General features: G+C 45.3%; 1 protein-coding gene across 1 annotated transcript in view; it reads right to left on the bottom strand.

The window, feature by feature from the left end:
* The window catches only part of LOC143973935 (G-protein coupled receptor 54-like), a 145,902-nt gene that overhangs the window by 48,824 nt on the left and 80,520 nt on the right, over positions 1–16,558 (bottom strand). Inside the window, exon 2 of the mRNA XM_077474832.1 lies at positions 12,952–13,076. Within this exon, the coding sequence (XP_077330958.1) occupies positions 12,952–13,076 (125 nt within the window). The remainder of the gene's footprint in view (positions 1–12,951; positions 13,077–16,558) is intronic.

Here is a 16,558-nt window from a genome sequence, read left to right as displayed (position 1 = left end):
AGCTGCATAAGCGTTCAAGCCTCAACAGTAAGCTGTTTCTACTAAGAAAGTTATAAAAGATAAGACTAGAAGAAGGCCAGAAAATGTGTGACCACGTGAAAGCTATGCTAGAGATCATAGAGCAGCTACGCACCATCGGAGAGGACATCAAAGTTAACTATATTGTTTCCCTGCTCCTCTGCACCCTTACAGAGACATATACTGCTCTTATTAACACTTTAGAATTAATTAATTGACGAATATGACAGAAGGAAAGAAAATATACACCATAATGACAAAGCTTTTAAAATGTACAAAGGCACAAAGCACAACAAAGAAAACAGAGACGTTTTTTTTCTGTAAAAGGACCGGTCATTTAAAAAAGTTCTACTGTTCTATCTGGAAAGCCGAGCAGCAAAAGCTAGAGCTATGTACAAAAGAAAGAGTCAAAGCAATCACAAAGGAAACTGAAGACATATCATGGAGTGGCACCTTTAAAGTGACACAGAGTGGCAAGAAACACGGCTGGTACATAGACTCAGGAGCGAAAAGCCATATGACTAGCGATGAGACCTTCTTGATAAACATTGATTACAAAAGACAGAGTTTTCCTAGCCAACGGGAAAAGCATCACCTCAGAAAGTAAAGGTTCCTAAACTGCATTACACCACAAGGAGGCAAGCACAGTATCCTTGTAAAGAAAATGCTGTATGTTCCAGAACTAGAAGGCAGCCTTCTATCAGTGAAAAGTATTGCAAACAATGCACAGCCAGGTTCCAAGGTGATGAATGCACAATCCACAATAATAAGAGATTCCTCTCAAAAGGAAAACTGGATGATACATGCTCATCCCCACAGACCAGCAAGCCAATATAGTCTCTAATGACATACACAGCAAATGTATTCACTTATGGCACAGAAGTCCAGAAGCTATATAGGACATTAAAAGAGAGGTTTATCAGAAGATTTGTAAAGTGCTCATGAGATACAAGCGCTGTATACTGTAGAAGCAAAAGCCACCTGTGCTCCCCTTCCACAGGTTTCTCAAACAAAAACTGCTCACCCCCTACAGCTCATACACAGTGACATATGCAGTCCAATGAAAACTCCCATGTCAGGTGGTAACAGGTATCTACTGACTTTCATTAATAATTATTCCAGGTAGGCAACTACTTATCTGATGAAACACAAGAATGAAACATCAGGGAAACATCAAGAGTTTGTTGCCATGTCTAGCAACAAATTCCAACGCAAGCCAGGAATAATACGCAACGACAATGGAGGAGCATACATAAGCAAATAAGTGATCTCATATCTTAAGAGACAAGGAATAGTACACCAGCCAAACACAGGAAAAGGAAAAATCTTATTCCTATAGAGTATGGCCAGATGCATGTTGTCGGATGCCAACCTACCTCACAAGTACTGGGGGGAAGCAGTCATGACTGCAACCTACCTACAGAACTGACTACCCTCAAGAGCCATAAAAAGTACTCTATTCGAAGTGTGGCATGGAGAACAGAGCCATTGAGGGAAGAAAGTGAGTGAGAAAGAAAAAGTGAGTGAGAAAACTAAAGCCGCGTACACACGTAGCCGTCTGTCCGACGTACTTAGTCTGGCGGACTTCCTGCCAGACTGTCCGTCGGACTTTCCAAACGAGCTACTTGCCCACACACGGCACTTTTTCAGAGGACTAATACGGCGTACCAAGTCCGCCGTACTATCCGCCCTACTTTTGAAATGAACGGACTCGCCCACACACGCGGAGGAAAGTCCGCTCATTTCGAGCGCGTCTCCAGGTAGGCGGGGCCCACGAAGGAGATGTCGCTGGCCCCGCCGCCTGGTATGGACCTAAAAGGAACCCCAATGCCGAAAAAAAATCGGCGTGGGGGCCCCCCCCAGGTCCACATCAGACCCTTGTCCGAGCACGCTACCCGGCCGGCCAGGAAAAGAGGGGCGAGCGAGCACCCCCCCTCCTGAGCTGTACCAGGCCGTGTGCCCTCAACATGGAGGGTGCCTTGGGGAAGGGGGGGCCGCACGGCCCCCCCACCCCAAAGCCCCTTTTCCCCATGTTGATGAGGACAAGGGCCTCATCCCGACAACCCTGGCCGTTGGTTGTCGGGGTCTGCGGGCGGGGGGCTTATCGGAATCCGGGAGCCCCCTTTAATAAGGGGGATCCCGGATACCGGCCCCCCCACCCTATGTGAATGAGTATGGGGAACAATGTACCCCTACCCATTCACCTGTGAAAAAAAGTACAAAAAAAACACAACACAGGGTTAAAATATTTTATTGCACAGCTCCGGGGTCTTCCGTCTTCGGGGGTCTTCTCGCCGGACTCCTCCGCTATCTTCTTGTAGCTCTTTTGCTAGCGGAGGAGCCCGGCATTCTTCCTCGCCGCCGGCCTCTTCTTCCGACTTCGGGGGTCTTGTCCCCCTCTTCGGTTCTTCTGCCGGGCCACCGCGCCTTCTTCTAGCTCTTTTACAGGCGGTGGCCCGGTCTTCTGTCGCCGCCGCCTTCCGTTCTTCTGTTCTTGTCTTCTCCTTTCCTGGCCGGCCGGGTAGCATGCTCGGACAAGGGTCTGTTGTGGACTTGGGGGGGACCCCCGCGCCGATTTTTTCCGGCGTTGGGGTTCCCCTTTAAGTCCATACCAGGTGACGGGGCCAGCGGCGTCTCCTTCGCGGGCCCCGCCTACCTGTAGACCCGCTCGAAATGAGCAGACTTTTCTCCGCGCGGGAAAAGTCCGCTCATTTCAAAAGTACGGCGGACTGGCATACACACGGCTGGAATGTCCACCGAAATGCGAGTCCGGCAGGAAGATTGGAGTGCAACACGGCATTCTAAGTCCGCCGTACTTTTGGGTCAAAAAAGTATGCCAGGGGCTACACACGGGGGGATTGTCTGGCGGACTTGAGTTTGCCGGACTTTTCCACCCGCTTGTTTGATCGTGTGTACGCGGCATAAGGGTTACAGAATCTTACACCCAAAGACTGACAAAGTGACAATAACCCGTAGTTTTTATTTTGATGAGAGCTCATCACCAGAAACACAGATCCCTGAAAACTGTGAAGTGAATCTATCTATATATATATATATACATATATATATATATATATATATATATATATATATATACATGAAAACAAACCAGAAGAAAAGGTCAACCAAAGTGAACCTTTGCAGGAGTCAGAACAAGAGGTGGAACTCACAATGCCTAAATCAAGTTCCCCACCAGATCCTGCTGAACTGTCTGAAGTCAGAAGATCCACTTGGACTACAAAGGGGATGCCATCCCGCAAGCTGAGGAACACTTTCAAAACATGCAGCATACTTGAACCAACATCCTGGGAGGTCTTTGACCATCTCCTGTACCATGCCTGAAGTCTCTGGCCATCTCCTGCACCATGTCTGCAGTCTCTGACCAGCTCCTGTATCATGTCTGCAGTCTTTGACCATTTCCTGTTTCATATCTGCAGTCTCTGACCATCTCCTGTATCATGTCTAGCACTAAATATTATGCACAACTTTTAAATCTGGGTTATTATTGGCTGCCTGCTCTGCTGTATACAAGTGTGGCTCCTTATTTACAACCTGAGCCTCTGATTGGCTACCCGCAGCCTTTTATTATTGATTGATAATGAGAAGATATCTCTTTGACTACTGTAGACAAAGAAATATCTCAGATCTAACCAATAATAAAGGGCCGCAGGCAGCCAATCAGAAGCTCAGGCAGTGAGTGGGAAACCCTTTGTGTTTGACAGCCACAGCACGTAAGCAGCAGCAGAGCAGTCCCTGAGCCCCCATTCTTATGTGCTAAAAGTCCACAGGTTAGGGGGCGCAAATTACTTGCCTTGCCCCAGGTACTGACAACCCACGCTACGCCACTGTCCCATTGTGAAACACTCCACCATCAGATCGCTTATTAGTGTTGTAGCTGGGAAGGGCATGCAAGTCAAACACCTAGATGTTTAAAACTGATTTCCTATATGGAGACATTAAGGAAGATCTCTACATGGAGCAACAACCCGGTTTGAGCAAGAAGACAACCTTGTGCCTAAACTTCAGAAGTGCATCTATGGTCTTAAGCAATCTGCAATGATGTGAAATGAAAAAGTGAACAAAGTACTTACCAGAGAGGAATTCTCAAAAAGTAAAGCAGGCCCCTGCCTCTACTCCAGGAATCAAGATGGATATACACCCTTATCTATGTTGATGACATTATAACTTGTTTTGAACAAGATATTTCACAAGCTAAAAGAAAATTTTAAAATCAAAGAACTTGGGAACATTAGCTACTACCTGGGAATCCAAATAAAGAGAGAAGATGGAAGTTATCTTCTCAACCAATCTCCGAAAATCTCTGAAATCTTGGAACAATTCCATATGCAAAACTCCTATGGAACCAGGCTAAAGAGCAATGAAGCAGAAAACTTTCTACCCAACAATGGTACGTATCGCATAGCAATTGGTAAGCTGCTATATGTTGCCACTGTGACAAGACGAGACATAGCCGCAGCAGTGGGAATTAGGGATAAGCCAAACACCCCCCCGGTTCGGTTTGCACCAGAACATACCAAACAGACAAAAAATTCAGCAGAACACACGAACACCAGTACAATCTATGGGACACGAACATGAAAAATCAAAAGTGCTAATTTTAAAGGCTTATATGCAAGTTATTGTAATAACAAGTGTTTGGGGACCTGGGTCCTGCCCCAGGGGACATGTATCAATGCAAATTTTTTTTTTTTTTTTAAACGCCTGTTTCAGCCAAACATATGCAACTTTACAAGAACCTTATATCATCATATAGTCTTTTAATGCATCAAAGCGGTCACTGTTCCCTACCTGAGTGGTGATTCCTAGTCATAGTTTCCATACTATTGCTCAGTACTCACATTTACAGTCACAGAATTCTGTCTAAGATTAGATCAACCGGAATGAGTCCTGGGGTATCAAGCCAGGGTGCTCAAACCTGTTGATATTTGTGCGAGCACCCCCTTTGTTGGAATATGTATTTTTCCATGCATGATGTATCCCCCATAGTGTCTAACCAATCCTTCCATGTTCAGTTGACTTTCAGTGTCGTGAATACATTCTCTAGCCTGAAACAGAGCTCAGGCTATGGCCTGTATGGTTGGGTCCTCCACCAAGAGTTCATCTAAGACCCCCAGGAGGCAAGGTTTAGGGTCCTTTGGTATAGTCACTTGAAACACCCTATTGAGGGTATCTAGGACTTTTCCCCAATATAAGTGAAGTTTCGAACATCTCCATAGTAAGTGAATTAAATCCCCATGGTCTCTAGAGCACCTGCCACCTATAGGGTCCTCTCTCATTCCCATTTTAAAAAGCCTCGCTGGTGTAAGGTGGGCCCGAAGAAGGATGTACAACTGTGATAATCGTTGTGTAACATTGAGCGAGCACATCTGTACAGCCTGTAGGGCCTCCTCCCATTGTTCCTCTTCAAATGCCCCCATATCTTGTACACAACTTGCCTCTGCAGTGAGAGGAAGACCCTCAAGAAAAGAATTAAAGAGGAAGTAAACACTGATGGGTTTACTTCCTCTTTCATTCCCTGCAAAGGCAAAGCATAATGGACTACTATGCATCGCATAGTAGCCCATTATGTGTCACTTACCTGACACAGGAGCCAGCGAAGTGGCCGATGTCCCCTGTAGTCCGCCGCATCCATCTTGCTGGTGGCATCTCGCAGCTCCGCCGCTGTCATTCGGCGAAGCCGCGATGATGTCACTCCCGCGCATGCGCACGGGAGTCGACACGCGCGGCAGCTCCATTTTTGGAAATGCTGTGCTCAGTGCGCCTGCGCGCCTCTGTCTACGGCGCATGCGCCGTAGACAGCGGTGCCCGTTTTCGGGCAAATATCTCCTAAACCATATAGGTTTAGGAGATATTGCTTGGACCTACAGGTAAGCCTTAATCTAGGCTTACCTGTAGGTCAAAGTGGTTTGTAAGGGTTTACAACCACTTTAATAGCATATAGTAGCAACATGATATGAAATCCTTATAAGTTTTAACCTCGGCCATGTAATTGAAAATCGGGGTTGGGGATTGTACCCAAGTATCCTCCCCAGTTTGCTCTTGGACCGCATGCCGTAATTGCAGGTAGTAGAAGTACATATTTTGAGGAAGTTGAAATTTGGATTGCATAGTGAAGAAAGAGCACAATAGGCCATTTTAAAAAATGTGGGACAATCTTGTTGTACCATACTGATGCCACTTATCTCCATATTGCAATAAATTCAACTCTTCATAACATGCCCCATATCAGACTATATTTAGTAAAGCCTACCATCTCCTGCATTTGTATTGTTTTATTCCATACTTTCCGCATAAGGGTATATGTGGGGAAAAGTTTATTAGACTTACTGTACTGTAAACCTTCCAATCCCATAGCAACATTAGTTGCCCCGGTTACATGGTGCAGTATATGATTGATGACATGGAAACGCTCATTGGCCTGGGGCATGGCGCTAGAGATGTGCTGTAATTGGGCAGCTAGATAATACAGCAATGGATTAGGCAGTGCTAGGCCTCCATTCTCTTTTGATTTTTGAAGCTGTTCCAGATTAATTCTTGGGGGTTCAGTATGCCATATTAATGAACGGAAGATGGAATTGATAACTCTAAACATCTTTAGGGGATAACTACAGGTGAGTTGTGTAAGACGTAAAGTAGCTGTGGCATAAAAATCACTACCGAGAGCCTAAGTCTAGTCCATATTTTAACTATGTCTCTCAGGCGGGTGAGCAAAGGTGACAAATTCAAGTAGACAAAATCTAGGGGTCATGGAGTGACATATATTCCTAAGTACTTAAACTTAGTGGATACTGGAATATTTTGAAGGGCTGTAGTGGGGTCTACCTGGACAGCATCCAAAGACATAATGGCAGATTTCATCCAATTTATAAGGAGGCCAGAATATTTCACACATTTTTTTTAACGACAGACATTGCTTCCTGCAGGGATTCACCAGTGTCTCCCAGCAGGAGCATAGTGTCATCTGCGTATAACAATCTTGTCCTGTACATCTCCGTATTAAAAGCCCCTGATAGCCGGATTAATCCGGATCATGGCTACAGTGGCTCAATGGCTATAGCAAATAGGAGAGGGGACAGCAGGCATCCCTTTTGAGTACCCCCTGCCCAGGGAGATAGGAGATGAAAGTCTGCCTGCTAGTTTAATTGCTGCCTGGGAAGAGCTGTACAGCAAACAAACCCATGATAAGAACCTCGCCCCTAAGCCAAATTTCTCCATGGTACCCCCACTCAACACTGTTGAAGACCTTTTGGGCATTCAACGACAGAAAGGCCCTATCTCCTTTATTATCTGAATTAGATTGAAGGTAGAGGTATAACCTGCGTAGGTTAAGGTTTTTGGGGAATAAATCCTGTTTGGTCTGAATTAATAATAGTGGAGATGACAGTATTCAGCCTTAGGGACAAAACCTTGGCCAGGCGTTTTATATCCGTTTGCAATAGGGATATGGGTCTGTAAGAGCCTGGGTCCAGCGGGTCTTTATCAGATTTCAATAATATTCGCTTTAGTCCTAATCCTGGGTAAACAGTTTCGATGTCTAGCAGCATTGAATACTTTCAGTAAATGAGGAAGGACCACCTCCGTGTTTATATACCTCCATGGGGAGGCTGTCATCCCCTGGTGCCTTGGAGTTTGGGTACAAACTAACCGCCTGCTGTAACTCTTTCAGCGTCAATGGAGAGTCCAGAAAGTGTTTATGGGTATCTGACAAACAGGGCAGGTCAAAGCCTTGCAAAAAAATTTGCAAGGCCTTCGAGGAGTATTGTCATTTAGACTTATATAGATCAGAGTAGAACTCTACAAGCTCCTTCATAATTTGATCTGGAGAATTAACCATGCTCCCAGTCCGTGTGCGTAGGGCACCTATGGACGAGGAGGCCTGGTGAGATTGGATTATTCTGGGTAATATGCGGCCAGTCTGCTCCCCCTGCTCATAGAAAGCTAGTCTGTTAAAAAAAACTTTTTTTATACACAGCAGAATTATGTATACGGCCCATAGCTTCCTGAGCGGCAAGCCACGCTTCTCTAGTGGAGTCGGATGGATCAGCAATTAATTCTGTCTCCAACCGACTCACCAGCTGTGCAACCTGTTCTTTTTGGGCGTTAGTTGCTTTTTTTTTAAATCTGTGTGATTTCAGTTATAAAAACCCCTCTCAAAAAGGCCTTAAAAGTGTCCCAGTTTACCAGTAAATTCACATGATCAAAGTTAGTGTGCCAGAACTCAGTTATTTGGGTTTCATTGTCTGAATGAGAGGGGACAAGGTGTAACCAGAAAGCATTAAGTTTCCATGGAGCCTTGGGGAGGGTGGTGAGGGGTCTGACATCTAAGCAGACCAGGAGAAGTGAGTGATTCCTCTTGGGGCATATGTAATGTCCTGTATAATGTAGGACACGGGTGGAGTACAAAGACAAAATCTAAAACTGTGCTCATAATATTTCCTCCCCCATGTGCCCCTTTCCCTGACTTCTCTGTCAAGATCAATGGCACAACTATCAGTCCGTCCCCACATGCCAGGGTGCTAGGGGTAACCCTAGACTCTGAACTGTGTTTTCAGGCCCACATCCAATCCCTGTCCAAATGATGCCGCCTTAGCCTCTGCAACTTTTCTAGAATACAACCCTTTTTAACCAATGACACCACCAAGCTTCTAATTCACTCCCTGGTTATCTCGCGCCTCGACTACTGCAACTCACTCCTCATTGGACTACCTTTGAATACACTATCCCCCCTTCAGTCCATAATTAATGCTGCTGCAGGACTCATCCACCTTATCAATCATTCAGTGTCCTCGTCTCCTCTCTGCCAATCCCTGCATTGGCTTCCACTCACCCAACTAATAAAATTCAAAGTACTAACAATAATTTACAAAGCCATCTACAATTCTACCCCCAGTTACATCTCTAATCTAGTCTCAAAATCCCAACCAAGCCGCTCTCTTCAGTCCTCCCATGACCTCCTGCTCTCTAGCTCCCTTGTCACCTACTCCCATGCTCGCCTCCAGTATTTCTCCAGAGCTTCTCCCATCCTTTGGAACTCCCTACCCCAATCTGTCCGACTGTCCCCTAATCTATCCATCTTTAGATGATCCCTGAAAACCCTTCTGTTTAAAGAAGCATATCCTGCATCTAACTAATACACTGTAACTGTAATGTCTGCCCTCATTTTGTTAAGTGCTGTGCAAACTGTTGGCGCTATATACAGTGCCTTGAAAAAGTATTCATACCCCTTGAAATTTTTCTAATTTTGTCATGTTACAACCGAAAAAGTAAATGTATTTTATTGGGATTTATGTGATAGACCAACACAAAGTGGCACATAATTGTGAAATGGAAGGAAAATGATAAATGGCTTTCCAAATTTTTTAACAAATAAATATGTGAAAAGTGTGGTATGCATTTGTATTCAGCCCCGCTGAGTCAATACTTTGTAGAACTACCTTTCGCTGCAACTACAGCTGCAAGTCTTTCTGTCTCTACCAGCTTTGCACATCTAGTTAGATTTTTGCCCATTCTTCTTTGCAAAATAGCTCAAGCTCTGTCAGATTGGATGGAGAGTGTCTGTGAACAGCAATTTTCAAGTCTTGTTACAGATTCTCAATTGGATTCAGGTCTGGATTTTGACTGGGCCATTTCTAACACATGAATATGCCTTGAGCTATACCATTCCATCTTAGCTCTGGCTGTATGTTGTCCTGTTGGAAGGTGAACCTCTGCCCAGGTCTCATGTTTTTTGGAGACTCTAACAGGTTTTCTTCTAAGATTGCCCTGTATTTGACTCCATCCATCTTCCCAAAAACTCTGACCAGCTTCCCTGTCCCTGCTGAAGGAAAGCATCCCCACAACACGATGCTGCCACCACCATGTTTCATGGTGCGGATGGTGTGTTCAGTGTAAAGCCCCATACACACTATCAGATTTTCTGCTGTTTTTTTTCTTCAGGTTTACCAAAACCATGTAGTGTAAGGGCCTACCTGATTGCATACACATTGAAACGCCTAAGATTTGACCTCATATTATACGGTTTTGGTAAATATGAAGGAAAAAATCTGCAGAAAATCTGATAATGTGTATGGGGCTTTAGTTTTCTGCCACGCATAGAATTTTGCTTTTTGCCAAAAAGTAAAATTTTGGTCTCATCTGACCAGAGCACCTTCTTCCACATGTTTGCTATGCTCCCCACATGGCTTCTCACAAACTGCAAACGAGACATCTTATGGCTTTCTTTCAACAATGGCTTTCTTCCTGCCACTCTTCCATGAAGCCAGATTTGTGGAGTGCACGATTAATAATGGTCCTGTAGACAGATTCTCCCACCTGAGCTGTGGATCTCTGCAGGTTCTCCAGAGTTACCATGGGCCTCTTGCCTGCTTCTCTGATTAATGCTCTCCTTGCCCAGCCTGTCAGTTTAGGTGGATGGCCATGTATTGGTAGGTTTGCAGCTGTGCCGTACTCTTTCCATTTCCGGGTGATGGATTTAACAGTGCTCCGTGAGATGTTCAAAGCTTCGGATTTTCTTTATAACCTAACCCTGCTTTAAACTTCTCCACAAATGTATTCCTGACCTGTCTGGTGTGTTCATTGGCCTTCATAGTGCTGTTTGTTTACTAAGGCTCTCTAACAAACCTCTGAGGGCTTCACAGAACAGCTGCATTTATACTGAGATTAAATTACACACAGGTGGACTCTATTTACTAATTAGGGTGACTTCGGAAGGCAATTTGTTCCACTAGATTTTAGTTAGGGGTATCAGAGTAAAGGGGGCTGAATACGAATGCACACCACACTTTTCAGATATTTATTTATAAAAAATTTGAAAAACCATTTATCATTTTACTTTCACTTCATAATTATGTACTACTTTGTGTTGGTCTATCATATAAAATCCCAATAAAATACATTTACGTTTTTGATTGTATTATGACAAAATGTGGGTTTGAATACTTTTTCAAGGCACTGTAAATCTTGTATAATAATAAAAAAAACTTTAAGAAGGCCTTTATTTCTCTTTAATATGTTAATATTTTTCTTGGTTGCTTCATTTCTCTTTACAACTTCTATGGTTCAGTCTGTAATTTATTTTCGTTGAAAGTAAAACTGCTAGAAGTGTGTACAATAATGACATGCAAACAAGTTGCAGTATACTTCCAGTTACATTGAGTAGTAACAACCTTATTCTTAGCAGTGTGCAGATTTCACTGAGCTTCTGGTATAATAAGTAGTTACTTGGTGAGCGAAGAGCCTCATTCAGAAAGCAGCTGTTTGAATTTGTCTGTACAAGAAAACCCCAACTAGTAATACCAAGTGTTTGTAGGCAGGTGCAGTCTATTTTCTCCACTGCAGGTTGCACTCACCTGCAGCAGCTATAGGAGGAAGATGTGCAGAAGCTGGTTCCTCTATGGTTTCCTTGGTCACAGAGAGGAAGTATACGATTGGATGCTGGCTCTCCATGTGACTTTGGCAGCCATCTTGGGTCAAGCAGGGTCAATTTAAGACTCTGGTTCCCAGGTTTGTGGGCATTTCATGTGTTGGGAACAAGGACTTCATCCTCATAACCGTGGCCAGTGGTTGTCGGGGTCTGAGGCCGGGGGGCTTATCGGAATCTGGAAGCCCCCTGTAACAAGGGGCCCCCAGACCCCAGCCCTCTCCTATGTGAATGAGTAACGGGTACATAGTGCCCCTACCCAGTCTCCAAAAAAAGTGTCAAAAATTAATAAAAACATACCCACAGTTTGACAATTCCTTCATTAACTGCTTCCGGACCGCCCCCCAGATATATATAGTTGCAGGATGGCCCAGCTGCGCAAAAACACGTACCTGTACATGATTTTGTTTACGCAATCTAGGGGGTGCACACCACTCCCACTGTGACTGGACACAGTGGGAGCAAATTAGCAGGTCTGGTGGCTGCGATGTGCAGGGACCAGCTGATCATTCGGAGGAAAGGCAGAACGGTGGCTTACCTATTGAAACAAGGCAAACCACTGTTCTGTCAGGATGTAAAAGAGAGATTGTGTGTTTCAACCAAGCTGAACCATGTATCTCTATTTTCCTCCAGTGCATCCACTCCCCCCACAGTTAGAAAGCATTCCCTAGGAGCACACTTAACCCTTTGCTCGCCCCTAGTGTTCACTCCTTCCCTGCCAGTGTCAATTATACAGTCACAGTGCATTTTTTTTTAGCACTGATCACTGTATTAGTGTCACTGATCCCAAAAAGTGGCACTTAGTGTCAGATTTGTCTGCTGCAATGTCGCAGTCCCATTACATTGGGGGATGCTGTTTTTTTTTTTGGAAGGAATTGTCAATGTTTTTATTACTTTTTGACACTTTTTTGGTGAATGGGTAGGTATACTATGTAGGCGATACTCATGCACATGGGGGGGCAGGATCTGGAGGCCACCTTGTTAAAGGGGGCTTTCAGATTCTTATAAGCCTCCTGCCCGCAGACCCCCACAACAACCTGCCACGGTCGTGGGGATGAGGTTCTATGGGGTGGGGGGGCAGAGTTACATTGCCAGCAGATATCGGGCCCTGAGAGGTAGATAGAGTGTAAAAGCAAGGGGGTCTGATACAAGTGTGTCAACAATTTGTAATGGGATTCTTGGTATTTGAAAGCATAAGAATTAAAGATCTGGCAACAGGAGGTAAAGTAATTTGCACATTTTCAATGTGCGTTGCTATGCTTTTGTTAACTTCCGTTTGCATTTTTAATTAAAATATTCTAATTAATAACACAAATAAAGAGTAGCATACCAATCTACAAAAAAAAATGTATGCAGTTTGTAACAGACAACAAATGCTTGAAAATTATCATATGGCTCTGCGCAGTAAAATAAATCTAAGATGAAGCTGATGTGATTGTTAAACTTATCCAGGAAAAGTCAAATATATTAGATTTAGTGATTCAATCACATACCTGTTGTAGATAGTTTACTCCTCTGCACATGAAATCACCAAACACCCAGCTTGGCAGTGGGTAAAGAGTGGCAGTAAAAGGCACACAACATACCAGAAAGGTGATGTCTGTTGTAGCAAGGTTTGCTGTGAACACAAAAAAGTTTTTATGAGAAAAAAACAGAACCAATTTTTACTTTATTTATAGCTACAGAAAATTGCACTGAGGTTCTGATGTTTACAGAATACTTTATTAATCCCAAAGGGAAAATTGGGAAATTGTTAGGACACAGACACACTTAAAGACACACTTAAAGACAACACAAGGTCACAACAATAGACTGAACAAGATGCAAAAACACAACAAAATTACCAGCTATCTGTGTTTTACCATCAACGCCCGCCGGGCCCAGTATGAAAGCTGCCTAAAGCCTAATACACACTACCAGATTTTCTGCTGAGTTTTTCCTTCAGATTTACCAAAACCATGAAGTGCAAGGGCCTGCCTGATTGCATACACATTGAAACTCCTAAGGTTTGACCTCATATTATATGATTTTGGTAAATCTGAAGGAAAAACTCTGCAGAAATCTGATATGCCCCTTACACGTGTCAAACTTTCCGAACGAGCGGACATGCACACACATAACCACGCACGAATGGACTTTCCAGTGGACTAGGTCCAGCGAACAATCCGCCAGAATTTTGGCGGAGGTCTGTCGGATTTTCCAAATGAACGGACTTGCCTACACACGGACTAAAGACCATTCATTTTGAATGTGACTTCAGGTACGATGGGAATAGAGAAGGAAGTCAATCTCGCCGCCTCCATCGGCAAGATTGACACCTTGCGAGCCTCATCACCTGGTATGGGCTTTAAAGGTAACCCCTACACCGAAAAACGGCATGGGGTCCCCCCAAAGTCAATACCAGACCCTTATCCGAGCATGCAGCCCGGCCGGTCAGGAAAGGGGGTGGGGACAAGTGAGCGCCCCCCCCCCCTGAACCGCACCAGGCCGCATGCCCTCAACATGGGGGGTGGGTGCTTTGGGGAAGGGGGAGCCCTGCACCTTCCACCTCAAAGCACCTTGTCCCCATGTTGATAAGGACAAGGGCCTCTTCCCGACAATCCTGGCCATTGGTTGTCAGGGTCTGCGGGCGGGGGCTTATCGGAATCTGGGAGCCCCGTTTAATAAGGGGCCCCCAGATCTCGGCCCCCCACCCTATGTGTATGAGTATGGGGTACATTGTACCCCTACACATTCACCTGTGGGAAAAATTGTCAATTAAAAAAACACACTACATAGGTTTTTAAAGTAGTTTATTAAGCAGCTCTGGGGGTCTTCTTCAGACTTCGGGGGTCTTCTCTCCAGGCTCCTCCGCTATCTTCTGCTCTTTTGCCGCTCTTTTGTTAGCAGAGGAGCCCGGCTTTCTCCTTCGTCGTCGTTGTCGTCATTGTCTTCTTCTTCCTTCTTCTTTTCTTCCGATGTTGCCACAATGCTCTTTCCCACTGTAATGCTGTGGAAACAGTGAGCGGCGACTTATATAGGCATAAGGGGCGGAGTCACAGGGTGATGTCACATGGTGACCCCGCGCCTTATGACGTTACAGTCCATTGCATTACAGCGGGAGAGAACGTTGTGGGTGGTAAGGAGAAGGCCAGCCTCTGCTACCTTAACAACCGATGAGTTATCAGCTGTCAGTGGGCTTCCACACTGACAGCTAAATGTGAAAAAATGTGAAAAAAAAATTTCAGGCTTAAAAAATTGTGAAAAAAAACAGCGTGGGGTCCCCCCCAGGTCCATATCAGGTCCTTGTATGGATTTGGAGGGGCAACCCCCCAAGGCAATTTTTATTTTTTAAATGGTGCGGGGTCCCCCCAAAATCCATACCAGGCAATTATCTGAGCATGCAGACCGGTAGAGGGCACCCCCTCCTCAACCATACCAGACCGCAAGCTCTTAACATGGGGGGGTGGGTGCTTTGGGACAGGGGGGTTCTGCATCAACCCACCCCAAAGCACCTTGCCCTCATGTTTATTGGGACGAGGGCCTCTTCCTGGCAACCCTGGCCGGTGGTTGTCAGGGGCTTATCAGAATCCAGAAGCCCCATTTAATAAGGAGCCCCCAGATCCCGGCCCCTCCATGTGAATGAGTATGTACCCCTACCCATTTACCGGAGGCCCCGCTCCCTTGTGACTTCACTGCCCGGGGCATGATGGGTCCGTGATGTCACAAGGGGGCTGGATGTCCGGGTGACGTCATCTGATGACCACGCCCCAATGTTATCTAAGAAATGCTTGACATTGGTTCAGACAAATCAGCAGGACGCAGCATCGGAGGAGGTCATCAGTGGGAGCAGTGGCGGAGGAAGAACACCAGACAAAGAAGACTGGTGAAAGAAGAAGACTGGAAGAAGAAGCGGGAGAAGGAGAAGCCTGGAGGAGGAAGAAGCGGAGAAGAATATTTTTTTAATAAAGGACTTGTCAAAAACTGTCTATTGTCTTATGTCACATTACACTACTTTTTTGGTGAATGGGTAGGGGTACAATGTACCCCTACTCATTTACATAGGGGGAAGGCTGAGATCTGGGGGCTCTCTTGTTAAAAGGGGCTTTGAGAATCCGACAGTCCCCCCAATCGCAGAACCCGACAATCACAGCCAAGGGGGTGGCGGGATGAGGCCCTTGTCCCCATCAACATGTGGCAAGGTGCTTTTGGGAGGTTTAGGTGGGGGGGGTTTGCTCGTCACCCCCCTTTCCTGACCTGCTGGGTTGCATGCTCTGATAAGGATCTGGTATGGATTTAGGGGGGACCCCACGCCATTTTTAAAAAAAGGGCCTGGTATCGACCTAGGGGGGACCCCAAACCTTTTTTTTTCTGGCAATTTTTGTTTACATTCAGCTGTCAGCGGGGTTTCCTGCTGATGACTCATCAGTTGTTATGGACACGGCGACCAGCTTCCAAACCTCCTCCATAGCAACCAGCTTTATACAGTGTTTTAAACAGAAAAATAAAAACCGCATCAAAAATTGCATCACAAACACAACACTTGCATTTCTGGTGTGATTTCATTGAAGTCTATTAACGCACCGGCCACTAAACACACAGATGTGAAAGTGTACCATTGAAAAAAATCATACTCACCTAGATGGCCGCAGCACCAATCCCAGCTGCTGGTGTCTCCCACGGCCTCAAAGAACCGAGAACTGCACAATCAAACACCTTTAATCTCTCGGTCTTCAGACTACAGAGAGCGAGTGACTGTCAATCACCGTCTCTGTGTTGCCCCTCCAGCACTCACTGGAGGGAGTGGGAGTGGCTTTGTGAGAGGCTGAGCCAGCTGCCGGTCCAGGCTTCCTGGCGTATCCCATCCATTAGAGTTGGGCGAACAGTTCGGCGAAGCATGAGTTCAAGCCGAACATTGGCTGTTCGTCTCGTTCAGGGAACACTTGAATTTGCAGAGTGTTAGGCGGTTGTTCACGCCTGACAAGTCATCCCAGTGTGAACCGGCCCTAAGGCAGAGCCTCTACATAATATATTGCAGTCTACCAGTCTTTAGCTGCAGTGACAGCTAATGGAAGAAAATAAATAAATAAAAAAACAACAAAAAAAAGAAAACTTGATTAA

Source organism: Lithobates pipiens, unplaced genomic scaffold (genome assembly GCF_037356315.1).
Source record: "Lithobates pipiens isolate NorthernLeopardFrog02 unplaced genomic scaffold, aLitPip1_a1.2 Scaffold_13, whole genome shotgun sequence".
NCBI classification, from domain to species: Eukaryota; Metazoa; Chordata; class Amphibia; order Anura; family Ranidae; genus Lithobates; species Lithobates pipiens.
Note: the sequence above shows the minus strand (reverse complement) of the source record. Positions and strands in the feature narration are given on the sequence as shown.